The sequence below is a fragment of the Capsella rubella genome, unplaced genomic scaffold (assembly GCF_000375325.1).
Source record: "Capsella rubella cultivar Monte Gargano unplaced genomic scaffold, Caprub1_0 scaffold_2, whole genome shotgun sequence".
NCBI lineage: Eukaryota > Viridiplantae > Streptophyta > Magnoliopsida > Brassicales > Brassicaceae > Capsella > Capsella rubella.
Window position 1 is genome coordinate 13818709 of NW_006238922.1, and position 24624 is coordinate 13843332.

General features: G+C 39.0%; 7 protein-coding genes and 1 non-coding gene across 9 annotated transcripts; 4 read left to right on the forward strand and 4 right to left on the reverse strand.

Annotated features, from left to right (window-relative positions):
• The first annotated feature begins 278 nt into the window (after positions 1 to 278).
• Positions 279 to 2866, forward strand: LOC17895943 (DEAD-box ATP-dependent RNA helicase 35). The gene is made up of 2 exons (XM_006301992.2): positions 279 to 1317; positions 1784 to 2866. Exons 1-2 carry the CDS (start codon positions 419 to 421, stop codon positions 2646 to 2648), a joined length of 1764 nt encoding a protein of 587 aa, XP_006302054.1. The 5' UTR covers positions 279 to 418; the 3' UTR covers positions 2649 to 2866.
• Positions 2867 to 3445: 579 nt separating this feature from the next.
• Positions 3446 to 7134, reverse strand: LOC17895417 (pyrophosphate-energized vacuolar membrane proton pump 1). Its single transcript, XM_023787201.1, has 8 exons — positions 6731 to 7134; positions 5730 to 6304; positions 5267 to 5646; positions 5102 to 5188; positions 4674 to 5004; positions 4184 to 4594; positions 4000 to 4059; positions 3446 to 3911 (listed from the first exon to the last, which is right to left on the reverse strand). The coding sequence occupies exons 1-8, from the start codon at positions 6984 to 6986 to the stop codon at positions 3702 to 3704; spliced, it is 2310 nt and encodes a 769-aa protein (XP_023642969.1). The 5' UTR covers positions 6987 to 7134; the 3' UTR covers positions 3446 to 3701.
• A 515-nt stretch (positions 7135 to 7649) lies between these two features.
• Positions 7650 to 9679, reverse strand: LOC111831864 (F-box/LRR-repeat protein 2). Its single transcript, XM_023787202.1, has one exon. It carries the CDS (start codon positions 9612 to 9614, stop codon positions 7872 to 7874), a length of 1743 nt encoding a protein of 580 aa, XP_023642970.1. The 5' UTR covers positions 9615 to 9679; the 3' UTR covers positions 7650 to 7871.
• A 403-nt stretch (positions 9680 to 10082) lies between these two features.
• On the forward strand, positions 10083 to 12420 carry LOC17895697 (glycerol kinase). The gene is made up of 4 exons (XM_006302075.2): positions 10083 to 10428; positions 10712 to 10933; positions 11009 to 11975; positions 12049 to 12420. The coding sequence occupies exons 1-4, from the start codon at positions 10295 to 10297 to the stop codon at positions 12292 to 12294; spliced, it is 1569 nt and encodes a 522-aa protein (XP_006302137.1). The 5' UTR covers positions 10083 to 10294; the 3' UTR covers positions 12295 to 12420.
• Positions 12421 to 14410: 1990 nt separating this feature from the next.
• On the forward strand, positions 14411 to 15397 carry LOC17895898 (VQ motif-containing protein 11). The gene has a single exon (XM_006302751.2). The coding sequence runs from the start codon at positions 14571 to 14573 to the stop codon at positions 15216 to 15218; it is 648 nt and encodes a 215-aa protein (XP_006302813.1). The 5' UTR covers positions 14411 to 14570; the 3' UTR covers positions 15219 to 15397.
• Positions 15398 to 16493: 1096 nt separating this feature from the next.
• Positions 16494 to 17929, reverse strand: LOC17895463 (F-box/kelch-repeat protein At1g80440). The gene has a single exon (XM_006302427.2). It carries the CDS (start codon positions 17740 to 17742, stop codon positions 16705 to 16707), a length of 1038 nt encoding a protein of 345 aa, XP_006302489.1. The 5' UTR covers positions 17743 to 17929; the 3' UTR covers positions 16494 to 16704.
• Positions 17930 to 21842: 3913 nt separating this feature from the next.
• Positions 21843 to 21924, reverse strand: TRNAS-AGA. The gene has a single exon. It is a non-coding gene; the product is annotated as a tRNA-Ser (tRNA).
• A 45-nt stretch (positions 21925 to 21969) lies between these two features.
• LOC17894725 (DNA-repair protein XRCC1) lies at positions 21970 to 24569 on the forward strand. 2 transcript variants are annotated; one of them, XM_006302370.2, is made up of 8 exons: positions 21970 to 22108; positions 22490 to 22861; positions 22931 to 23119; positions 23208 to 23319; positions 23522 to 23607; positions 23720 to 23833; positions 23924 to 24010; positions 24130 to 24569. In XM_006302370.2, exons 2-8 carry the CDS (start codon positions 22640 to 22642, stop codon positions 24418 to 24420), a joined length of 1101 nt encoding a protein of 366 aa, XP_006302432.1. In that variant the 5' UTR covers positions 21970 to 22108; positions 22490 to 22639; the 3' UTR covers positions 24421 to 24569. The 2 variants fall into 2 exon arrangements, with proteins under 2 accessions (XP_006302432.1, XP_023644157.1); XM_023788389.1 differs by having other exon boundaries at positions 21970 to 22085.
• The last annotated feature ends 55 nt before the right edge of the window (positions 24570 to 24624 follow it).

The window sequence follows — 24624 nt, forward strand, 5'->3', positions numbered from 1 at the left end:
AATTGGTGAATTACTTTTTACTATTTAATATATTTAAATTTATAATCTTGTTATTTTTTAAATGAATTAAAACAATTTTACTACTAAATAAACATAACAACATACAAATGAAAAGGAGTCTATTTAACAACACATGAGAAAGCAAATGTTACATATAGCTTAAAAGGCCATCTAACCAAGTTAGAATATAGTAAGCCCAATAAAATCAGCCCATTAATAGATAATTAAGTACCCACCCAACCAGCTTGATGAATTTCGTTTCACGAAAAGGTCCGACTTTGAGGAAAGAAAAAAAGGTCCGACCCGAGTAGTAAGTAAATTTATCATCTGCTCCATAAAGACAAAACCTAGAAATAGAGTGCGATTCGAGAGATTTGCAACAAAAAAAAGAATTGTATCGAATTGGTGAATTGGAATAATGGAAGATGATGATGATTACGTTGAGTATGTTCCGGTGGCGAAGCGTAGAGCAATGGAAGAGCAGAAGATTCTTCAGCGGAAGGGAAAAGCTTCGGAGTTGGAGGAAGAAGCTGACAAGGAAAAGCTGGCTGAAGCAAAACCTAGTCTACTGGTTCAAGCAACGCAGCTCAAGCGAGATGTACCCGAAGTCAGTGCCACTGAGCAAATCATCTTACAAGAGAAAGAGATGATGGAGCATTTATCTGATAAGAAGACGCTTATGTCTGTTCGTGAACTCGCCAAAGGTATCACCTATACTGACCCTCTCTTGACTGGCTGGAAACCTCCTTTGCATATCAGGAGGATGTCTTGTAAACAGAGAGATTTGCTTAGGAAGCAATGGCATATTATTGTCAATGGTGATGATATCCCTCCGCCTATCAAGAACTTCAAGGATATGAAGTTTCCTAGGCCTGTTCTCGATACCCTCAAGGAGAAAGGCATTGTTCAACCTACTCCCATTCAAGTTCAGGGTCTTCCTGTCATTTTGGCTGGCCGAGATATGATTGGGATTGCCTTCACCGGTTCAGGAAAGACTTTGGTCTTCGTCCTTCCCATGATCATGATTGCTCTCCAAGAAGAGATGATGATGCCTATTGCTGCTGGAGAAGGTCCCATTGGCCTTATTGTTTGCCCCTCTCGAGAGCTTGCTCGCCAGACTTATGAAGTTGTTGAGCAGTTTGTGGCTCCTTTAGTCCAAGCTGGTTACCCGCCTTTGAGGTCCCTGCTATGTATTGGAGGTATTGATATGAGATCCCAGTTAGAGGTTGTCAAGAGAGGTGTCCACATCGTTGTTGCTACCCCTGGGAGGTTGAAGGATATGCTCGCCAAGAAAAAGATGAGCTTAGATGCTTGCAGGTAAGACTAGTTCCACTCCTTCTTTTTTGCTCATCTACCTGATTGTACTATATGTCTGCTTCTCCTGTCTCTGCTGCCTTGTTTGTTCTTATATCCTCGTTTTCTGAGTTAAGCATTTGGCTAGATTCTTGGGGATTTCCGTTTATTTGTGGTTTATTGTGCCTGTTTTGCTATTTTTGGTAATGGGGAGAGATCAATAGAGTTTTCTAAGGTCTGTTAGCGGCTTAGAGCTTCTTTGCTATATATATTCTTTATGGTATGATTCGAAAGAGGATTTTTTTTCTCTACATAAAATTTTCCACACTTGAGTTTCTTTCTGAATGTTGAAAAAAAAAAAAAAAAGGAGTTTCTTTCTGAATGCATCTTTCTTGTCTTTGGAGTCTTGATGTTGTGCCATCTAATTTCAAAATCTAGATAATGATAGATGACAATGATGTTTACCTTTCTTTTGCTTGCCTAATTATAGGTACCTGACACTAGATGAAGCAGATAGGCTGGTTGATTTGGGTTTCGAAGATGACATAAGGGAAGTCTTTGACCACTTTAAGTCTCAACGTCAAACACTTTTGTTTTCTGCCACAATGCCCACAAAAATTCAAATATTTGCCAGAAGTGCTCTGGTAAAACCTGTGACCGTTAATGTAGGAAGAGCTGGAGCTGCGAATCTCGATGTGATCCAGGAGGTAGAGTACGTCAAACAAGAAGCAAAAATTGTTTACCTCCTCGAATGTCTACAGAAAACCTCTCCACCGGTTTTAATATTCTGTGAGAACAAAGCTGATGTTGATGATATTCACGAGTACTTGTTACTGAAAGGAGTGGAAGCAGTAGCCATCCATGGAGGAAAAGATCAAGAAGACAGAGAATACGCAATCTCTTCGTTTAAAGCTGGGAAAAAGGATGTCTTGGTCGCGACTGATGTTGCTTCAAAGGGTCTAGATTTCCCTGATATTCAGCACGTAATCAATTACGACATGCCAGCAGAGATTGAGAACTATGTGCATAGGATAGGACGAACAGGTCGTTGTGGTAAAACTGGGATAGCAACGACATTTATAAACAAGAACCAAAGTGAAACCACGCTGCTCGATTTGAAACACCTGTTGCAAGAAGCTAAACAGAGGATTCCACCTGTCCTTGCTGAGCTGAATGATCCGATGGAAGAAGCAGAGACCATTGCTAATGCAAGTGGTGTCAAGGGTTGTGCGTATTGTGGTGGTCTTGGACATCGTATTCGAGACTGTCCAAAACTTGAGCACCAGAAGAGTGTGGCCATATCTAATTCTAGAAAAGACTATTTTGGCTCTGGTGGCTATAGAGGAGAAATATAGTCTTGTCATCCAATCTTTGTTTTTATCCCTCCTGCAGGTGATTTCATCTTAGCTGTTACCGAACTGTGATGTTCACGTTCCATCTTGTATTGCGACAGTTTTAAACTTTTCTTCTTGCCCTCTGATAAGAAACAATGATGGTGTTGCCTACTGTATTTTGATATCTCTCTATCAGGATTCTATAACAACAATAAACGCACGATTTTGAATCTCTCAAATCATATTATCCTACAATCATTTTATAAATTTATTGTTCTATGGCTGCTAATTGGTTATAGAGTGCAATTTCCCTTCTTTTTTTTTTTTAATCAGCCAACTTAAAATATTAAAGCAAATAAGATATATGTTTATATATATAATAAAAACGGACATAATAATAAAAATAATATATATATATATATATATATATATGTTTGATATAATAAATTTTAAATCAATAAGATCATATATATATATATATATATATATTGGAAAAAGATTTGATATATTAGAAATTTTGTTGAATATAATAAATACTGATTTTCAGTTTTGTAATTTAGTTACAAATTTTGTCTTAAAGTTTTATTTTTCATTCAAATGCAAAGGTTTATGATTGCAAAAGTTTTGTTATTCATTCAAATGACAAATGGCAAAGGTTTATGATTGCAAATAATACAAAATAAAATGTTAATTTCCAAAAAGTACTTAAAAATGTTAATATAGATTCGTCCATTACTTTGTGAATACTCATATTCTCATATTCTAATCATTGGATTCTTTGTGATTTAGTAATCAATACATAAAAGAACAAATGTTGCTATGATCACAAAAAACGGTGGTATATAATCTATGACTATGATGAACTATTCTCAAGTACGACCATAAGAACTTTGGATAAAAAGAGATTTAAGTTAAATAAGAAGAAGACTTAGACAGACTTAGGCTCACATTTGTTTTGTTGGTGAGCTTGCTAAACATCTAGATAGAAGGACAATATTATCTTCACGTTTGGTAAATGGTAATGACCCCAATTAAACAAAATCTTTTAAAGCACCTCCTCGAATCAAACATGATTCAAGAGAAGATCCTGAAGAGGAGACCTCCATGTGTGGCGAAGAAGGGAGCAAAGACGAGAGACTCAACCGCCATTAGCTTGATCAATATGTTAAGTGATGGTCCTGATGTATCCTTCAACGGGTCTCCTATTGTGTCCCCTATCACCGCTGCCTTGTGTGGCTCTGACCCTTTTGGTCCTAAGCTCCTCGCGTGCTCTGATGCACCAGCCTGCTTGTTATAGTGTCGCAATCGTTAATATTTCTTTCATATTATTTTTTCCAGGCTTTCAAACATGTCTTACGAAAGGCTTACTTACCTCAATGTACTTCTTGGCATTGTCCCAGGCTCCACCAGTGTTTGATGCAGATATTGCAATCTGTTCAAATAGTCCCAAAAATCTTAATAAAATCTCAAAAAAATAATATTCCATGATACTGATATGGATACAAGGAGAAGGAAACCAGAACCCGCAAGTTAAATGGTTCACAAGATTATATTACCTGAACTCCAGAGATAAGGGAGCCAGCGAGAACACCAGAGAGGGTCTCAACGCCGAAAAAGAAACCGACAATCAGAGGCGTTAGCATGACAAGGCAACCCGGAGGAATCATTTCCTTGATGGAAGCATCCGTTGAGATCTTAACGCAGGTGGCGTAGTCAGGTTTTGCAGTACCTTCCATGAGCCCCGGGATGGTGTTGAACTGTCTTCTCACTTCTTCAACCATCTTCAGAGCTGCACTTCCCACGCTCTTCATCGTCATTGCAGAGAACCAATAAGGAAGCATTGCTCCAACAAGAAGCCCAATCACGACCTTTGGAGTCAACACATCCACTTTATGTATTCCTGCTCGGCTCACAAATGCACCAAACAGAGCCAATGACACTAAAGCAGCAGAACCGATCGCAAATCCCTGTTATAACAAATCACAAGTTTTAGCTCTGTGGCTATATTGTATAACTCTGAGGTGATGGAAGGTACTGTTATAATACCTTTCCGATAGCAGCAGTGGTGTTGCCAGCCGCATCAAGAGCATCAGTTCTTTCTCGGATGCGGTGGCTCATGCCAGCCATCTCGGCAATACCACCAGCGTTGTCACTGATTGGACCATACGCATCAATTGCCAAACCAGTTGCAATGGTACTGAGCATCCCTAGAGCAGCAACAGCTACACCGTACATTGCAGCAAAGCTGAAGCTAACAAATATACTGACAGCAATCGCAAAGATTGGAATTATGACGGATTTGTATCCAAGAGCAAGTCCAAATATCACGTTGGTGGCTGCTCCAGTTCTGCATGAATCTGCGACGTCTTGTACAGGGCTGCACAGCACACAGAGAGGTCAACCTGTCATAAAAAGCCACAGGGAGACAGAGAAAGAAACTGGCAATCAAATAAGAGTCAAAATAACAGCTTTACCTGTATGCATTGCTCGTGTAGTATTCAGTAACAAAGCCGATAATGAGTCCAGCCCAAAGACCAACAGCAACACATAGAAATAGCTCCCTGCAAATCCATAATCAAAGTACTTCAACTTTAAAAAACGTTCACATACAAGAAAATGCAACTAATAGAGAATCTTACCAGTTTTTCACAACTTTCTGTGTCCCAAAGTTGAATATGGTAAAAGAAGATGGTAACCCAATCCACGACACTAGAGCGATCCCAACAGTCATGATAATCGTAGAAATGATAAGCTGGTTTTTCAACGCCGGTTCAATCTCCTTTACTGCCTTAATTTCAGAGATATCTGTGGCAAAGAGGGTAGTGATCAAACAAACCAAGATTCCCATTGAACTGATGAGCAATGGGAACAACATGGCAGTGAAATCATGGTTGATTCCAAAAGACGAAATAGAAGCAACAACAAGTGCAGCACAAGATGATTCAGCGTAAGATCCAAAGAGATCAGAGCCCATCCCAGCAATGTCGCCGACATTGTCACCCACATTATCAGCAATAACCTGAAACATAACAACTTAACAGCTTAGTTACCTCTTAAAAAGAGTGTAACTGCATGAACTTTGATGAAGGGCAATTGGCTTACAGCTGGGTTCCTAGGATCGTCTTCTGGAATATTCCTTTCGACTTTGCCCACAAGGTCAGCACCTACATCAGCAGCTTTAGTGTAGATCCCACCACCAACTCTACCAAAGAGCGCCATGGAAGATCCACCAAGCCCATAACCAGTGATAGACTCAAAAAGGCCTTCCCAGTTATCACCGTAGTAAATCTTGAAGAGATTGATAGTAATGTAAAGCACCAAGAGACCGTTAGCAGCAAGAAGGAAACCCATCACAGCACCAGACCTGAATGCAACGATGAAGGCCTTCCCTACTCCTCTCCTTGCCTCCAAAGTGGTTCTGGCATTGGCATAAGTGGCAATCTTCATCCCAAGAAAACCAGAGAGGACTGATGTCACTGCGCCAAGGACGAAGGAGATGGTGCTGAAAACAGCAGTTGCAAGAGCAGGCTTGCAAGTTCTCGTCTTGTCGTATGTACAAGGCTGGCTCTTTATGCTGAACCCCTCGACAGAACCAAGGAAGAGAAAGATAATGGCGGCAAAGAATACCATGAAGACACCAACATATTTGTACTCGGTGAACAGAAAAGAGGTTGCACCTAGACAAAAGACACAGATTATTGAGAAAAGCAATGTAAGTAACTTGTTTGATTCATAATATTAAAAACGAAAAGAGAGAAGAAAAAGTTGAAAAGCATCATTTTCTCCGTAGCAATTTAGATTAAAAACACATGAGAGGCACGTACGTGTAACACTCTTAAGCTATGCACTAGTCTACTACCAAATCCTAAACTAACTAGAGATAGTTTCTTACATCTATGTCAGATCCAGACTTCAAGAGTTAAAAGAAAAAAAGTTTCGATTTTTTTCATCTTTCCGAAAGTGACAGTTCCAGATTTTTGAAAGTTTTCTACTTTTCTCCCACCAATGAACGAAGACATTTGATCTCTTTAAGCAAAAAAAAAAACAGAGCAGGTATAGTCTAAGCAGAGAGAACCCTAAGATCTAACACGAGGTCTCTTTACCTTCAGATATAGCTGTCTGTATCTCAGCGCACTTGGCCACGACGCTATGATCGTTAACACCTTCCTCTTCCTCGATCAAGTAATCCCCGTGGCCATTTTTCCCGTCTTCGGTAGAAGATAAATCGCTACGATCGGCGGTGAGTTTCACGCAAGAGACAACGTACCACTGGAAAAGCGAGAACACAATACCCACCACGGCGCACACTGGGACCAAAGTCTCTGTCCAAACCTCGGGTAACAAGGCCTTCGCCAACATCGCTCTCCTAAATCCGTACGCAAATCAAAGAGAGAGAGAGATTAAGAAAAAAAAAAGAGAGAGAGAGAGATTGATATGCTCTGGCGATAGGGATGAACGAATGAAGTTGGAGAGGAAGTGAAGCAACTCGGTGGCATCGTGTCGCTTTTATATAAACACGAAGAAGAAGAAGAAGAAGAAGAAGAAGAAGAAGAAGAAGAGTCTTGGATGCTGTCATTAACAAAGCGACTGGGATTACCTACGCTTATTTCCACGTTTCTTACCATACACACCGATATGAACCGTTCAATTTTAATCCAACGACTTGTAACGTCTAAACAGTCTTGACAAAATTACCGCAGGTGGATAGGATATATAGCCACGTCACATACACGTGGCTTCGACTTAAATAAAATGTCAATATATGTTGTTAAGCATGATGTACGAGAGAACCTGAATAAAGCTGATACTTTGTGCATAATTCCCAAAGGATGAAACACAAAGGAGCATTGCCAAAAACAGAGCTTCCAAAGTACGAAACGGATGAAAGATGGAAGACCCGAGAAGAAACTAACTTGCAGGGCAGAGAGCAGCAAGTATAAGCAGAGCGCAAATTAATTCTTGGTTTTCCATGGGTTTTTTCCACTCTGTTACGACTCTTTGCTTTGAATCGCAATGTTGTGATGTTTTACTTGTATGTTCTATCATAGAAAGATAAACAATAAGAGAATGTTTGAACATCTGAAAAAAAAAATCAATGCAAGCCTGCGTTTAGCTGGTCAAATTTTATACATGGAAAAGGGGAAATACTGTATAAACCCAAATTAAGATTAACCATGTTTCTCGTTCAAACCATTATTCATATTCCTATTTCTTCACAAATGAGTACCTAATAACTTTATCGGCTCAAATCATCAGTTTAGTCAATGTGTCATTATCTCTTCCATTGGCACGGTATGCTATAGAAAGCAACTCAGAAGAATCCTGGGAGATTACACATCCATGACGCAGCAAGAAGTTGTGGAGTTTTTTAGTTGGAGAAAACCCACATGGCGGTATGATTTTCCTAAGAGATGGATTAGCAAAAACCATCCACGTGAATATTCCATCATCAGCTTCACAATACTTAAGGTTTATCTCTCTTAAACGTATGCACCTCTGCACAACTTCCCTCACCCCTCTTGAACTCACTTTCAAGCATCCTTGAAGATCAAGATGCAACAACCTTCTACACCTTTTGCTGATCATATCTAAGGCTTCGTCGTCAATCCAAGTTCCACATGCTCGCAAAGACTCCAACTTTGGAAGCTCAAAGTCTACTACACCAAGACTCCTTATGCATGTGCATCTGCTGATATCCAAAGATCTTAACTCGCCACAATTCCTCCAAACTTGAAGAATCCCATCTATAGTGATGCCAGGACACTGGGCCACGTCAAGACTTTCTAATAAAGGGCAATGACGTGATATCTTCTCGAGGCACTCATCGCGCAAATTGTGGTTTCTAGATAGGTACAAAAACTTGATCCCCGACTTGATATCCATTTCCTTGGAATAGTCTTCCACTCCAAAATTCGTCCCTTCCATTATCATGCACCTCAGGGAAACACATCTTTGAATGATACTGAAGAACGCTAGACCAGTTAACTTGGAACAGAAACTAAGGTTCAAAAAGGTTAATTGCCGAAAGAAGATCACTAATTCCATAATCATCTCATCAGAGAGGAAATTTGCTCCTTCAAGATTCAAGTGAACCAGTGTTTGACACTTAGCCAACAAGTACAACACCCCATCAAAAGTGAAACCGTGGCAATCGGAGAGAAGAAGCTTCTTTAGAGGTAACTTGGCATCAGCAATCAAGTAAAGCAACTCATCGGATAGAAACGAACCCGAGAGATCAAGCTCAATCAAACGACGAGCAAACAAGAAAGCATCGTTGGAGAAGGACTCCTTGGGATTTAATCCGATACCGTTGATCGCAAGAGACTCCAAGTTCCGGGAATTGCGCAAAACGAACTCGATGCAATCGGACGAAATGAAATCACAGTCACGGAAGATTATTTCTCTCAAGAGAAGACAATTCTGCGAGAGGGCAATCAAAGATTTGTCAGTGATGAAACTATTACCAGAAATGTTAATCTTCAAGAGAGCCTTGACACTTGAGGAGAGACTGATTAGCCCAGCATCAGAGACTGGACTCGGAATAGAATTAGGATAGCTTATATCCAGCTTCTGTAGAAACGGGAAATTCACTCCGATGGAAACCAGATGGCTATCTCGAAAATCCCCAACTCCAGAACATTTCAATTCCTTCATCATCCTCGATTTCTCAAAACCTGGGAAATACGGCATTTGGGACACATCGACGGATTCGAAATCTAAACCGGAACGGGAAACCTGGAGAAGAATCGAATTGAGATCGCGATGGAAATCGAAGAACCTGAGTCGCCTCAAGTTACGGAATCGAAGGAGATGACGATCGAGTAAAGGAAGAGTGCGATCGGTGATGACGAATGTAGAGCGAACGCGATTGGTGATGGAGAGGAACAAGGTCGATACGAGTGAAAACGATTCCAGGAATCGATAATCATCTTCATCGATAGCTTTACAGATCAACTCCCAGCATTCTTCAGGTAAATGTAAATCCATGGATTCGGTTCTCTCCAAATCTGTGAAGACGATGATTAGCTGACACAGTCTGAATTCTGTTATAGACTACAATAAAACTAGCAACAAAACATCTTCTTCGCTGGCCTTTTAACCTCAGACACCAGTTTTTTCAAATTTCAAAATGGGCTTGTTCTGGCCCAATCACATATAAGGCCAAATTCAAAGCTTAGCCGCTTTCTTTTTTGCCTATTTATCTTGATATGTAAAACAAAAATAAAATTCAAACTCTTTGTGGGAAAGAAAAATAAGTTAAACCAGATCTGATCTGTGTGGATCACATATGAGTTGTTTGTCAAAGTCAACGATAGAAACGGTTACAATAGTATCGAATGAGAGAGGGACACGTGACAGTGGTAGCTGAATTTAAGTTAGGGATGAGCTCAGACCCTTTGACCATCCACCAATGGAAAGCTGAATCAATACATCATCTATAATCCGCTAGTGGGTGGAGTAAATGCGTAAAACTATAGTATTGGGTTGGGTAGAATTTAATATTTTTTTTAAAAGGGTGAAGTTTCCCAACGAAATCTCTGACTCGATTCAGTTTTCTATAATCAATCAAATCGTGTTCCCATTCTTCTTAATATCCAGTTTTATCCTCAACTCGATCTTCCTTCTTTAAATTTCCACAAGAAGAAGAGAAAAGAAAGAAAGAAAAAATGGCAAAAGAAAGTGGTTATATTGGATCAATCGATCAAGGAACGACCAGCACCAGATTCATCATTTACGATCATGATGCTCGTCCCGTTGCTTCTCATCAAGTCGAGTTCACTCAGTTCTATCCCGAAGCTGGGTATATCTATATTATTATTATTGTTATTATTCTCTCTCCACCTTCTTCTTTATATCATCATTTATTTTGGTGGATGACCCCGAGATCTTTGTCTTATTGCAATCCAAATTATTACATTCTCGGAATTCTTGAGTGATCTGTCCGTGTTTCCGTTGGAACTTGTTTTTGTCATCATCTCCAGGATTCATGGATTACTAGTTTTAGTCAAATCGATTTCGAATCCCTGATCTCTTTGTTGTTCTCACCTAATTATTATGTTTTTTTGGCGGGGGTGGGAATGAAGATGGGTGGAACACGATCCAATGGAGATACTGGAAAGTGTCAAAGTATGTATTGCAAAGGCTCTCGACAAAGCCACCGCCGATGGACACAACGTGGACGGTGGCTTGAAGGCCATTGGCCTTACAGATCAGAGAGAGACTATCGTTGTTTGGAGCAAGTCCACTGGACTTCCTCTCCACAAAGCTATTGTGTGGATGGATGCTCGCACCAGCTCCATCTGCAGGTTTCCTCTTCTTCCTTTGTCTCCTCTTCACGGCGTGTGCTCTGTTTTTTTTCTAATCATCTTTCACTTTCACAGGAGGCTAGAGAAAGAACTCTCGGGAGGACGATCTCATTTTGTGGAGTCATGTGGCTTGCCTATAAGCACTTACTTCTCTGCGATGAAGCTGCTTTGGCTCATGGAGAATGTTGATGATGTCAAAGACTCTATCAAGAAAGGGGATGCCATCTTTGGCACTATCGACACATGGTTGATCTGGAACATGACTGGCGGTGTGAACGGCGGTCTACATGTCACTGATGTCACCAACGCTTCTCGCACCATGCTCATGAACCTCAAAACCTTAAGCTGGGACCACGACACTTTGAAGACTCTCGCCATACCAGCTGAGATCTTGCCTAAGATTGTCAGCAACTCCGAAGTCATTGGAGAAATCTGCAAAGGCTGGCCTATTCCCGGGATCAAGATCGCTGGATGTCTTGGTGATCAGCACGCTGCAATGCTGGGACAAGCTTGCAAAAAAGGCGAGGCCAAGAGTACATACGGCACCGGCGCTTTCATTCTTCTCAACACAGGAGAAGTGGCTATCAAATCAGGTCATGGACTGCTGACCACGCTGGCCTACAAGCTCGGGCCTCAAGCACAGACAAACTATGCACTGGAAGGTTCGATTGCCATAGCTGGAGCTGCTGTCCAGTGGCTAAGAGACAGCCTTGGTATAATAAAGAGCGCCTCTGAAATAGAAGATTTGGCCAAAATGGTAGATTCTACAGGAGGAGTGTACTTTGTGCCAGCGTTCAACGGGTTGTTTGCTCCTTGGTGGAGAGAAGACGCTCGTGGTGTATGCATCGGAATCACGAGGTTCACCAACAAGTCTCACATTGCTCGCGCAGTTCTGGAGAGCATGTGTTTCCAAGTGAAAGACGTTCTCGACTCCATGAACAAAGATGCAGGTGAAAAGGGTTCCCTAGATAACGAGAAAGGGGAATTCTTGCTCAGAGTTGATGGTGGTGCCACAGCTAACAACCTACTGATGCAGATTCAGGTACGGGTCTGATTGTGTAGTTTTTGGTAGGGCAACAAACTCATTCTCTTTTATCTCCTTGGAAATGTTGTAGGCAGACTTGATGGGAAGTCCGGTGGTGAGGCCTGTGGACATAGAGACAACAGCACTAGGAGCAGCCTATGCAGCTGGGTTGGCTGTGGGATTCTGGAAGGAAGAAGACATATTCGAGTCGGGAGAGAAGGCGAAGAACTCCCAAGTTTTCAGACCGGCTATGGAAGAAGAAACAAGGAAGAAGAAAGTGGAGTCTTGGTGCAAAGCGGTGGAAAGAACATTCGATCTCGCTGATCTCTCTATCTAAAACTCGAATCATTTGATATTTTTATTTACCACAGTTGGCATCTCTGTCTTCTAAGTCACATGGATCTAATATATATATATATATATATATATATATGTCTTTGAAGGAGATTGAAAAATCAATGAATGCTTAATTCTGTTGGAAGTGAGATTGCATCAGATAGGACATGAGAGAGGTCGTTATATATGGTCGGAACCTCTTCAATAATTTCAAACACTTAATATTGCACGAAACTCAGCATTTACATGTCCCTCAGATATAAATGATGTTTAACAAGCTTGCTTATCAAAGAAGAATGTTAATTTGTCCCGAGATTGATTGCCACTGGAACTACCTCTATCCTCGATTCTCGAATTCCGCACTTTTCAATTCTCGATTTCTTTACACTCAGAGACCAAGCGCTCGCCGACGACACTGGTTCAAACAGAATCCCAATTTTTTATTTTGTGTGGGTGGGTGATTTCGTCGTCAATCATATTAATTTTCTAAATTTAATTTAATATTTATGGGCTCCCAAAAAAAAAAAAAAAAAAAAAGAAGAGTCGTGTTGTTCCCCTCTCGTTTATATTCATCTAAAAATGGGCCTTTCCTAGGCCTTGCTTCTTATTAAAAAGATAGTCTTCTTCCCCTGACCATAAAATGGGCTTTCCTTTTTTAGGAGTCAACGGGGATCAACATTGTCTTTCCTTTCGTCGACCAAAGCTCTCAACCATGGTAAAAGATTTGTTGGACGATCATTTGTGTTTTAAATATGTGACTCTCTTTCTTTTTTTTTGACAAGATAGTAAAATCCTTAATCTTGTTTTCTAGTCATTGTTTAGTTTTCAGGATTAAAAATAATTTGGGTTGTTACAAATTTTAATATCTGATAACTTCAATTAATTTAGTTTGAGACCTTTTCCATCAAAAGTTTCCAAGCAATTAATATGCGTGCTTCTTTCTCCTTTCTATCGGATCCCACTGAAACAGCGAGAATCTAAGTAAAAAAGTGGACAAATGGAAATATTAAGATAAGAGTGTTGTATATTTTATTCAAAGAAAAAAAATATAGACAAGGTTTCATAATGGAAACACAGCAAAAAATTCAAAAGGGTCAAATGAAAGCAAAGCTAAGGAACGAAGAAAAAAAAAAACGTCAAGTGTGAAGAAGAAAAAATCTTCTCTTTTTGTGTTTTGTTTTTGCCTGCTTCCTTCACGCAACCTATAACTAAAGGCCATTGTGTGTGTGTGTATTTTTTTTTTTCCTTTTCAAATCGTTTTTATATATTACCGATTTAATTTCTTGGTCCTCCACTATGTTTATTGTAAAAATAGGGGTGTAGTAGTGAGTGAATCTCATCTTTTTCTATCGCTTGTAAGTTGTAACTGTAAGTATGTATACTCAACGACGACGTACGTACGGGGCTATATATATAGATACTTGGTCTAAATTCATTTAATTGTTTTTTGCTATTCAAAATTTGAAACTCCCATAAATTTTGTAGGGGGAAGTTCTGATGCACTTCTCGTCACTGCATTTATTTCTTTCGGCTAAAATTCAAAATTCGAACTCTATATTATTATGCTCTCGACGGAGTCACTATACATATACATATATATATATATATATATATATGCTATCTTGCTTATTACATTCGTATCAGTATCAATCATTACGCGATTTACCTCTCCATAACATTCTTTGTCCTTGTGTTGTTTTTTTTTTTTTTTTCTTGCATTACATATACTATTAATGTGCGTCAACCACGACTAGATTATACTTATCTTACGAAAACTAAAAACAATATTTAACGTTATGGTGTACAGGAATATACATAAAGTGGGGATATTAGACAAGTGGAATGCTTTGAAAATACTACTAATTAAGTTGCTTGCCCAGTCAACAAAAGAACCGACTAAATATGTGTTTGATTATCACAACCAACAACATATTCTTCTGTGATGTTCCCAGGTACTTTATGTATAAGGCGTTGACTTTGACATTACAATTAATCATCCAAAAGAAGAAAAAGTTTAAATCCGTGTTCGAATCATAAAAGATTAATTAGTGAATTATTAGCAACTAAACGATTGTTTTATTTATTTTTAGTCAACTTATGAAATATAACTTGTAGACGTGCAAAGTCAAACATCTTACTTAGCAACTTTTGTTAATTACTCCTCTATATTTAATATGTTGGCTATAAAATTAAAAGAAAAAGAAAAATAAAACACACACACACACACGAGAAGAGGGTCTTCTTTAAATAATTGCGTAGTAGTAGGCAGACGAATGTATGTCTTTTAGACAAAAACAAAGCAAACTTCTCTTCTCTTCTCTTCTCTGCTCTTATTCTAAAGGTTTCAACTTCTCGCACACATCTATCTTATCTATCTATTTTAGGCATCTGACTCAAAGCACCATGAGCAGCCAGCACCACCAGCAACCGAGCTATGTTACGGACCCAAACACCATGTTCGTTCAAGCAGACCCCTCCAATTTCCGCAACATCGTCCAGAAACTCACGGGAGCACCACCGGACCCCTCCTCCTCCGGTGCACAGCAGAAGCTTCCCTTAACTCCGAAAAAGCCAGCGTTCAAGCTGCACGAACGACGCCAATCATCCAAGAAAATGGAGCTGAAGGTCAGCAACATCGCAAACCCAAACGACCCTTTCAGCCATTTCCACAGAGGGTTCCTCGTCTCTCCGGTCTCTCACCTGGACCCGTTCTGGGCGCGCGTGAGCCCGCATTCAGCGCGTGAGGAACATCACGCGCCACCGGACAAGGAAGAGCAGAAAGCCATAGCGGATAAAGGGTTCTACTTCCTCCCGAGCCCGAGAAGCGGCGCGGAGCCAGCACCGGAGCTTTTGCCGCTGTTTCCTCTACGTTCTCCGAACGGCACTAATCACCGGACCGCAGATAATAATTATCGCGACTCTTAACCTTTTTTAGAGCAAGAGCTTCTCTCTCTAATCATCATAATTTCAGTGTTTTAGGCTTATTTAATCTTTTAAGTTGGTGACGACACGTGATCTTTGCTGTTGCTTTTTACTATTTTTGTTAGGGCTAATCTCCGTTTCCATTTTTCTTTTAACCTAGGCTTCATTTTTATTTTATTTTTTTTGGACCTCTTCTTCTACTAGTAGTAGTATTATTTTTATAAGTAAATCCCTCCCTTCATTTCATTAAAACTTTTATTTGAAGGTCAACTATATCGGCCCGTGTACTCACACTTCCTTTTTAGATTATTTTTCATACGCGGCAAATTACATTTAGTCAAGGAATACATCATTTCACGACAATGAATTATATATGATCCACCACCAAAAACACACGCTATGTATATGTTAGTTTCGAATAATGGTATATGTTTCGAAAAAGGATTCCTAATTATTAGAATCAGAATTCTCATATTTGACAAGTCGTCTTCTACTGTATCAAAGTGTTATTAATCTTCGTATCTTGAAGTTTCCTTACAATCAAGTTGACGATGACATGTATCATGTATGATATGAATGAATATTGAATAGATAGGCTACAACAACAACATAGGCCGACTCATACGTATATAATAGATACAAAAACTGTGTTGACTTTTTGGTTAAGAAGCTAAATTCTCGGTGGGTGATATAGATATAGGGTACAGTGTGTTACACTGCTCCATTTACAATCTTTTGTTATTTTTTCTTTTCTTCTTCTGTTGGCCATTGTATTGTGTAATAAAGCTGCCTGCCGTTGGATTTAATGACAATGACAAAGCTGTGACGCAGAAAGAAGCGGCGCCTATTTCCTCTGCAGATTCAACGGCTACGATTCAATTCTCCTGCTGTAAAACATAAAATGCACCCTACGATTCAACGTGTGTGAATAGATATAAAAATAATAAATAGATGTTACTTGTAACAGAGGGTGTCTCTGCATCTCTCTTTAAAGTCTGTTGTCAGTCTATCTTCGAACTCTGCCCCTCAGGTGTGTGTATAATCCCATATGTTTTGATACAATTAAAACACGGTGAAAATTTAACAGCACGAAATAATATTTGTCAATAAATTATTCATTTTGACCATTTTTGTAGGTCTAGTCTAAATGTATGAGAAAACCCATCACAAGTTCTTGAATTTACCACGACCAATAATAATTAAACATCTTTCAAATTAAATTTCATAAAAACAGTTTAGTGTAAAACATCGAAAGTTTTTACATTTTATCATCGGAGATAGATACAAAAATCATTAATTAACGTCGACACTCTAAAATGAGTAATACACGTATTTGAACGGATATCACAACTAAACGTCTTCCTTCTTCTTTTTCATTATTATCACGAAAAGATTTATTGTACATAAGCACACGAGAAAATCGATAGATTTTTGTTGGGATTTAGGTCAAAACTCCACAAAGATTGGAAGCTTTTGTGTTCCCAATTAGTTAGACTTGCAAGAAGCAGCCAGCTTGAACGTGACCAACATGTGTTTCCAATTTTACCCACCGAGAGCTACTTAAATCACATATATACCCCACGGTAGCCAGAGCCTTGCCGTTGCCGATCACAATAAGCCTCCCCGGCCTAACCGCCACGTAAGTCACATTGTGCACATCAGCAGGGACCTGACCCACCTTCTGCCACGTGTCGTTCATCGACACCATCACGTCGCCACGACAGCACGCGTACAAATCTCCGTTCTCACCGGCTGCGCATACCGGCGGGCTACCGTCGAGGAACTCCTCCGTGAGTGGACCCCACTGCCACGTAGACACGTCGAAGGATTCAGCGGTTTTACTGAAGTTCCCCTGTTCCTCCGTGGCATATCCACCGATGACGTGGAATCTGCCAGCGTGGAATAACGCTTTGCACTCGTCCCGTTCCCGCGCCATATCCGGCAAGAAGGCCCACTTGTCTTCCGCCACGTCGTAGACTAGTGCTGACGTCAGCGCACATTTCTCTTCGTCGTGTCCACCCGCAACGAACACCGTCCTATCGGAATCGGAAGCGCACGCGAAGAAGGATCTTCGCACACCTGGCATGGTAGACCCCAGGCGCCACTTGGAGGTGAGGAAACTGAAGACGAAGACGGAATCAGAGGCCTGCCACGTGACCGGGTCAAGCCCACCCAGGACAATAAGATCCGAGCGGACAGAGACGAGGCTGCAGAAGAGAGGAAGTCCGGTGGATAGAGCCGGGATCGGAGGAAGCTCCGTCCAAAGACCGGAGCCGGAATCGAGAACAGCGAGCCGGTATTCAGGGGAAGGGTGAATCTTGGAGGAGTCTTTGTGGTGACGAGCCTGAGAGAGGATAAGAAGGTCTTGGCTATGGCGTGAAGCTTTTCGCTGGAGTAAGAAGTGAGAGAGAGAGACTTCACGGTTCCAGCCTCTGCAAACGGAAGCGATGGTAGGGAACTGTTTGTAGGATGCGCGTAAGAGACACTCGCGGGCAACGTCGTCGGGAAGATTGGGGATGAGTTCCATCACGAACGTCTCAAAGATTTATCAGCTCCTTTGTTTTTTTTTTTTGGTTTATAAGGAAAGAAGCTGCTATAGCTTTAGGAGAGCCAGAGATGTAACAGTAGTTTATAATTTAGTGGAAAAAAAAAAGAGTATATAGGATGTTGGAGAGAAGGTTGAAGATGATTAATATGAGGGAAGAGGAGAGAGTGTGCCCCCCCCCCCCGCCCTCCCTCTTTATATAGAGACTATAAAGATATTTAAGGTTAATAAGTCTTTCTAGTTTTCTAGAAGAAACTCTTCTTTGATTTGATTCATTCATCTGCTAATATTTCCTTTTCCTCTCACAATTGTATTTTCACTTTGTTTATATTTTAAATTTTATAACATAGTTTTTGTTAAGCTTATTTTATGTATTACTTGTTTTTTAAAACGAAAGATAACGGAACATGAGTGTGGCAAAAACGGTTAATGGTTGTGAGCTTCAAAAGATAGAGACTTCGAATCAATTGGGACAACTTGAATGAACGATGTGATTTACATGTTTTCCGTTTGCCTTTCTATTTTTAAAAACTTGTAGATAATATTTTTGTTTTTTTTATATTATTTTAAACTGTCCACTCCAAAAAAAAAAAAGCAAGCAAGCTACACACAGCTGTGTATCAAACAAGAATAAATTGATTTATCTCGTAAAGGATAAAATATAACTTAAAACACTTACGGCCATTAAAAGATTGTACTTTCTGAATGTACCTTCTTCCTGATTCTATATTTTAGATCACACCCTTTTTTTTTTTTTTCATAGTTATTATATCGGACCACACCCTTTTTGCTTTGCATAAAATATATCCATGTCCTAATTCTAAACAACATAACTTTATTCTGTAATTTTTATTGCAATCCAAACAAACATATACGAATAGTACATGATACAAAGTCAATAATAATTCTAAGATGTAGAAAATGGTTTTAGTTTTTAAACCACAGTGATTGGAGAGAAAGGTGAAAGAAACAGTACGTACATAGCGAGAAAGGGCATTTGACTACCACGAATATGTTACCTTCACATGTATGTGGAACATATATAGTCCAAGCACATAATATCGTTTATATATCAAATTATAAATTACGAAACTGATCAAATGAAATGAAAGAAATAAATAACAACAATCACAAAGAAAAAAGAAAAAAAACAGCTCAGGAACTCATGTTCTGGAGTCTTTCCTCCTAAAATCCCCCTTCTAGATGATCTTTTCTCTCTATATATCCCTTCTAGAAATTCCTTGTTTTCTTATAATAAAATCACTTGTATATAAATAAATAAAAGATCCTTTGTTGTCTCCATGTGTGAGTCTATCGTCGGTCGGCCATAAACAATTTTGCTTGTTGAATTTACTAAATTTATTTAATCATGCTAGATTTTATATATGTAAGTAGACATCTTCAAAGCATTTACTTATGAGGAACAAGTATTATTATACTTGGATCGGTCTTAAGTAACGCGTGTGACTGACGTATAAAAAAAGCGTTAAAACTATTACAATCCCTTTAAATCATATAAAAAATAATAATGCTTAGTAAACTTTAATTAAGCTTAAACAACGTATTAGACATATATATGTATATATTTGTGTAGCTGTACGAAATTGAATAATTTACAACAGGTATATTATTCGGGGGGAAGCAGCATGTTCCATGCAGGTTGGACTAGTTCTAGTGTCCACCACATGTATAAAGCTGTAAACATCGTCTTTAACGTGTATGTTTGGTTGATTAATTATTAAAATTAAAAAGTATAGCTTCATGATGTATGTACATATGGGAGATGATTGTAAGTTGAAGTTTAGACTAAATAGAAATAAAGGAGATATATAAGTAAAATGTATATGCCACATATATGAAGAGATCAACGGTCCTATGAAGAAGTATAACAACGAAAATAAACTAAATTGGAAAATGAGACATATTTATATATACGAGGGTGACAAAAAGGTAAAGCAATTGAAGAAACACAAAACGGCACGGCGTCGGAATGACTAGAAACAGTAGAAGGTGGACGAGACCGCCTTTTGTCAGCCTTTTTGAGAATTACAGCCATTATATATATATAAATGGAATATGGTCGAAAAGAAAAGAGGTCGTGTGACTGATTCGTCGGGTCGGGTGCGTGGCCTCTTTGATTAATCAAAAACGCTACAATCAATACGGAACGGAAGCAAATCCCGTTTCTTCGCAGATAGGAATGAACTGAATTAGACTTAGCTTTGTCTGATACTATTACTGAGAGTGTTTGGATTGGACCCACTTCATCAATGTTCTTGTCGATCGATATTTCAAAACTCAATACACACACACTCTTCTATCTTCTTCTTCTTTGGTCTCATTCAATGATCCATATTTTCCATAGAAGAAAATTCGCCGACCCATTGACAAAATTTACACATTCGAAATAATTCGCCAAATAGTTTAGCTTTTTCTTTTTTCTTTTTTTAAAAGATTCTAATTGAAAACGATATATAGAGGAAGGGATTTATTTGACTTATCTATATTGTATGTCGACATTTAACTCATTAAATTAGAATCACAAAACATCGAATCGCACCACCAGCGTATACGTATAACCTTAAGAAAAAAAGAATATCATGTATTCATGTGAGGTAACTAACATAGTTAAGGTTTATAATTAGACTGATTAATAAGTAACTCTTGTGAAAATAAAATAAAAAAATAGACTGATTAATAAGAGAGAATACGAGGCTTTTGGCACGAAAAACTTATCGATCGAAGAACCCTAAGGAAACAATGTACGCCAATTGCATTTTTGAATCACATACACGTATATAGAAAAGAGTATTCACAACGTCTCGAATGTAGAGTTGACTCGACGCATTTTTAACAATTTGTCACCCTATGACTTCATATGAGAAATAGTGTATATAATAAGATTTATGCGTTATTGTTTTGTTATCCACTGTGTATGATAATAGTGATAATAGCTAGAGAGATCAAATTGTTAAAAGAAGACCTAATTACCTTTGCTGCACGAAAATGAAATTGATCATCTGGATGGATATTTATGCGGTCGACATCAAATATTAAATAAAGCTATCGCTCGCTCTATCTCTCGTACCGGATATGGATATTTTTTTTTTTTTTTAGGTATTTCCTTTATCTTACGATTGCATTATTATTATGGAATGGATCATGTATGGGATAGTTATCTAGTAGCTGCTGACGTGGGCTTTGTATCTTCTTCTTCTACTGCCCCGATCAGTCGTGTCATTGTATTCCTTTTTTTCTTTTCTTTTTTTAAGTGCATCGCCCGTCCAACAGTTTAATTTATTTTACATCCTCATCAATCATCATCTCACATTGCTACATATACATCAACAGTTTTTCTCAAGTGTTCAATAAAATGATAACGAGGAGGCCAAGTTGGGGAAACGAATATATATCGACAACATCATTTTACAGATAATATTGGTAATAAAACAAGAAAATCAGGATGACTCAATTAAAAAATATCCCAATACTGTATATATGTTTTCTCCTACAGCCTACATGATCTTACTTACCTTACTTACGTGCCTCTCTAATCAACTGAACTTAGCTAATATTATTAGCTAGCGTCAAACAGACAAACGACAACACAGCGGTCAAAATGAACCTTGGCCAAAGTCAATACCGAGAGAGGACTGAACGTGCCAAAGCCATGAATGAATCCTATTATATACTAGTATAATAATAAGCATGTAACTTACTTACTAAACCACGTGAGTCGTGACGATCGCTTATCATTAGTACGTAAGTTTTTTTTGAAAATTTCGGGTTCGGCTTCAAAAGTCTACGAGGAGTTTGCGGTTAAACAAGGTAATGTTGTTAAATAAAAGTAAAGATAGTGACAATCATTGACTCGGGAATATTCTCACAAGCTTGTCTTGCTCTTAGAATTGTCTTCTATGCTATTAAAAACTAAAAAATGAAACCTTAACTGGTAAGTTCTACCCCTGAGCCTAAACGTCGTCTCTACTCTTTTGCTCTGTTTTAAAGTAAGCAAATAAACTCAAAAGGGGTAAACAGTAAAAACGTAAACGGCAGAGCAAGAAAACAAAATAAAAAAATAACGTGAACGGCAGGATTCGAACCTGCGCGGGCAAAGCCCACATGATTTCTAGTCATGCCCGATAACCACTCCGGCACGTCCACTTTTATGTTTATGAATTCATTTTATAACTTCATACCTTAGTGATCCTCGAAATACGAGTTCCGGCTTTCGAATCAAAACGTTGACACTGTGGGATTTGATGCTCTCTCTCGAGTCTCACAACGAGGAAGAAGAAGAAGAAGCATGCCGCGTTATCGTTAAGGTTCCTCGCTTTCTGCTCATCAAGTTAATAATTGCCTTCTCCTGCTTCCGAGCCTGTATAGTTATGTTCATGGAGATGTGTAGATTTAGCTCTCCTGGCTGGGTTTTATTGAGAAATTCGCCATGTTTCTGTTCAATGCAATTCCATGCCCCTTTTTGTTTTTGTATACATTCCAATTTCCCGTGTTTCTCTTTTCCATTACGATCTGAACTCGAATTCCAATGTAGTGCCTACTGAGTTCTGTGTTTCTTCGCTTTTTGATCCTGTAAACCAAAAACCCTTGTCCCACTCCTTACTCTTATTTCCTTGATTTTTATGATGATATATCATAATTTGTGCCATTCATTTGTATAAAAGCTTTGTTTTTCTGGGGAATGCTTTACATTTTTGCCATTCTTTTGCAGATTTGGAACCGTTTTTGTCTTCTCCACATACCAATATCTGCCTGAGGTTTCGATAAACTAGTGCCTCGGGTTTTAAGATAGTATTTACTTGTGAGAACATAGGGAAAAAAGGCTCTTCTTGCGTATTCTCTCTAGTGTGTGAAGGAGAAGATGCCCCAGAAGCGAAATCTTCCTTCTTGGATGAGTTCAAGGGACCCTGACATTAGTCCAGCTGGTAAGTCTCATAGTAAGAAACCCAAGGATGATGAACACGATCAAGATGATAAGCATATCAAAGAGCATACCAGTAGAAATGCCTCTTCCAACAGTTCAGAACACGGGCGAATGTCACCTGAGCCAAGTTCAAATACCACGGAATTCTCTAAACTTATGGTCTGTGTGCCTAATTGGTGTTGTTGTTTATATGCCTTTATGATTTTAGCTTAATATTAAACTGTGCAGGATGGAGTCATTTTTGTGCTGTCGGGTTTTGTTAACCCTGAGAGAAGCACACTTAGATCACAGGCCTTGGCAATGGGAGCCACTTATCAACCTGACTGGAACTCTGACTCTACGTTGTTGATTTGTGCTTTTCCTAACACTCCCAAGTTCCGTCAAGTTGAAACTAACTCTGGAACAATAGTCTCAAAGGTTACCTCTTTGACTTTCTCAATTTTTGCCTAGTTGAATTTCTCCTTTTTTTTTCTTTCTGATATTTATATGTTTTAAACGTCTTCAGGAATGGATAACTGAGAGTTATACGCAGAAGAAGTTGGTGGGTATTGAGCAATACCTTATGCATGCTGGAAAACCATGGAGGAAAAGCAGTGTTCTTCAAGCTGCTATCCGAGGTAAAAGAAATATATTGGAAAGGCTTTAGATGGAATCCTTGATAACTATTTACTGTCTCCACTCTCCACAGATTCATAAATATCACCTTGTTTTAAAGTTGATAATTTGACTAAATGATGAACTAGAGAATCACTTTTCTTATTGCTCTGGTTCACTTGGATGTTCAGTTGACCTTGTGAAGCCTAATTGATTTTATTCCAGAAAAGAGCGAACAAGTGTCTAAGAAACCAGAGAAGCAAGTAGAGAAAAAACCAGCAACAAGGGGAACACCATCTACCTCATCCAAGGTATGTTTCATCTTTCACCTATTAGACCCCTTAACAGGATTTTAGTTAATCAAAGAAACTGTAGTTTGCTCCAATCATGTTGTTTTGACTGTTTATTTCCTTGTCGTTGCAGAGTAGATCAGTTTGCAATCTCGTGAAAGAGCCATTATCCGTTACGGATGTTGAGAAATGGGCCAGGGATGACTTAACTCAAACCATCTCATGGCTAGAAAGTCAGAGGGAGAAAGTAAGGAGGATTATCATGATCTAACAAAGCTCATGTTTTTTTTTTTTTTTTTTTTTTTCTGTTTCTGTTAGTCTAAAATCTTTGCAACAGCCAGAACCAGGTGAAATCAAGCGAATAGCTGCTGAAGGAGTCTTAACCTGTTTACAAGACGCCATAGATTCTCTTGAGCAGAAGCAGGTTAATGTCTCTGAACAATAATAGCTCTAAAATGTTTATCCTCGTAAACTATCAGTTTTGAGAAGATCGTTGGTAGAATCAAAGCGTCTGAATTCATTCTCGAATGTTTGTAATTTTAGGACATTGGAGCAGTTGCAGAGCTATGGAGCTTTGTCCCTCGTGTGGTGAAGGAGCTTGGAAAGATGGAATCGTCTTCTAAAAGAGAAAACTCCACAGCTTCAAAGGAAGAACTTTGCAAAAGAGCAAAGTCCTGGAAAAAGATTTACGAGGCTGAGCTAGCAAAACCGGGGAGAACAAGAAGCAGAGAGACCTCTCGGGTTGCTGGTGGCTATGACAGTGACGAGACCGTTGAAATGACTGAAGAAGAGATCGAAGTTGCTTATAGGAACGTTTCTTTAGAGTCTCTTTAATTCAAACTTAATGCAATTTGCAGAACCACGAGACGTGTGGTTTATTCGGTTTGTTTCGGTTCGAGTGGAATAATACTGTTTAAAAAATTGAAATTATACCAGTCTGCTTGGTTAATACAATTTTTGACTGATGTGGTCAGTTAGGGTGAGATAAGATATGTCTCCAAATGTTAACCGGTTTGGTTCTATACAATTTCGTAACTG

Excerpts from the sequence above, each read along its gene's own strand:
- LOC17895943 (XM_006301992.2), top strand. The coding sequence starts at position 419 with ATGGAAGATGATGATGATTACGTTGAGTATGTTCCGGTGGCGAAGCGT. Across the intron at positions 1,318-1,783 it reads ATGAGCTTAGATGCTTGCAG|GTACCTGACACTAGATGAAG; the intron begins GTAAGACTAGTT and ends GCCTAATTATAG.
- LOC17895417 (XM_023787201.1), bottom strand. The coding sequence starts at position 6,986 with ATGTTGGCGAAGGCCTTGTTACCCGAGGTTTGGACAGAGACTTTGGTC. Across the intron at positions 6,305-6,730 it reads ACAGACAGCTATATCTGAAG|GTGCAACCTCTTTTCTGTTC; the intron begins GTAAAGAGACCT and ends TCTTTTGTCTAG. Across the intron at positions 5,005-5,101 it reads TACACGAGCAATGCATACAG|CCCTGTACAAGACGTCGCAG; the intron begins GTAAAGCTGTTA and ends TGTGCTGTGCAG.
- LOC111831864 (XM_023787202.1), bottom strand. The coding sequence starts at position 9,614 with ATGGATTTACATTTACCTGAAGAATGCTGGGAGTTGATCTGTAAAGCT.
- LOC17895697 (XM_006302075.2), top strand. The coding sequence starts at position 10,295 with ATGGCAAAAGAAAGTGGTTATATTGGATCAATCGATCAAGGAACGACC. Across the intron at positions 10,934-11,008 it reads CGCACCAGCTCCATCTGCAG|GAGGCTAGAGAAAGAACTCT; the intron begins GTTTCCTCTTCT and ends TCACTTTCACAG. Across the intron at positions 11,976-12,048 it reads ACCTACTGATGCAGATTCAG|GCAGACTTGATGGGAAGTCC; the intron begins GTACGGGTCTGA and ends GAAATGTTGTAG.
- LOC17895898 (XM_006302751.2), top strand. The coding sequence starts at position 14,571 with ATGTCTTTTAGACAAAAACAAAGCAAACTTCTCTTCTCTTCTCTTCTC.
- LOC17895463 (XM_006302427.2), bottom strand. The coding sequence starts at position 17,742 with ATGGAACTCATCCCCAATCTTCCCGACGACGTTGCCCGCGAGTGTCTC.
- LOC17894725 (XM_006302370.2), top strand. The coding sequence starts at position 22,640 with ATGCCCCAGAAGCGAAATCTTCCTTCTTGGATGAGTTCAAGGGACCCT. Across the intron at positions 23,320-23,521 it reads TCTTCAAGCTGCTATCCGAG|AAAAGAGCGAACAAGTGTCT; the intron begins GTAAAAGAAATA and ends ATTTTATTCCAG. Across the intron at positions 23,834-23,923 it reads TAGAAAGTCAGAGGGAGAAA|CCAGAACCAGGTGAAATCAA; the intron begins GTAAGGAGGATT and ends TCTTTGCAACAG.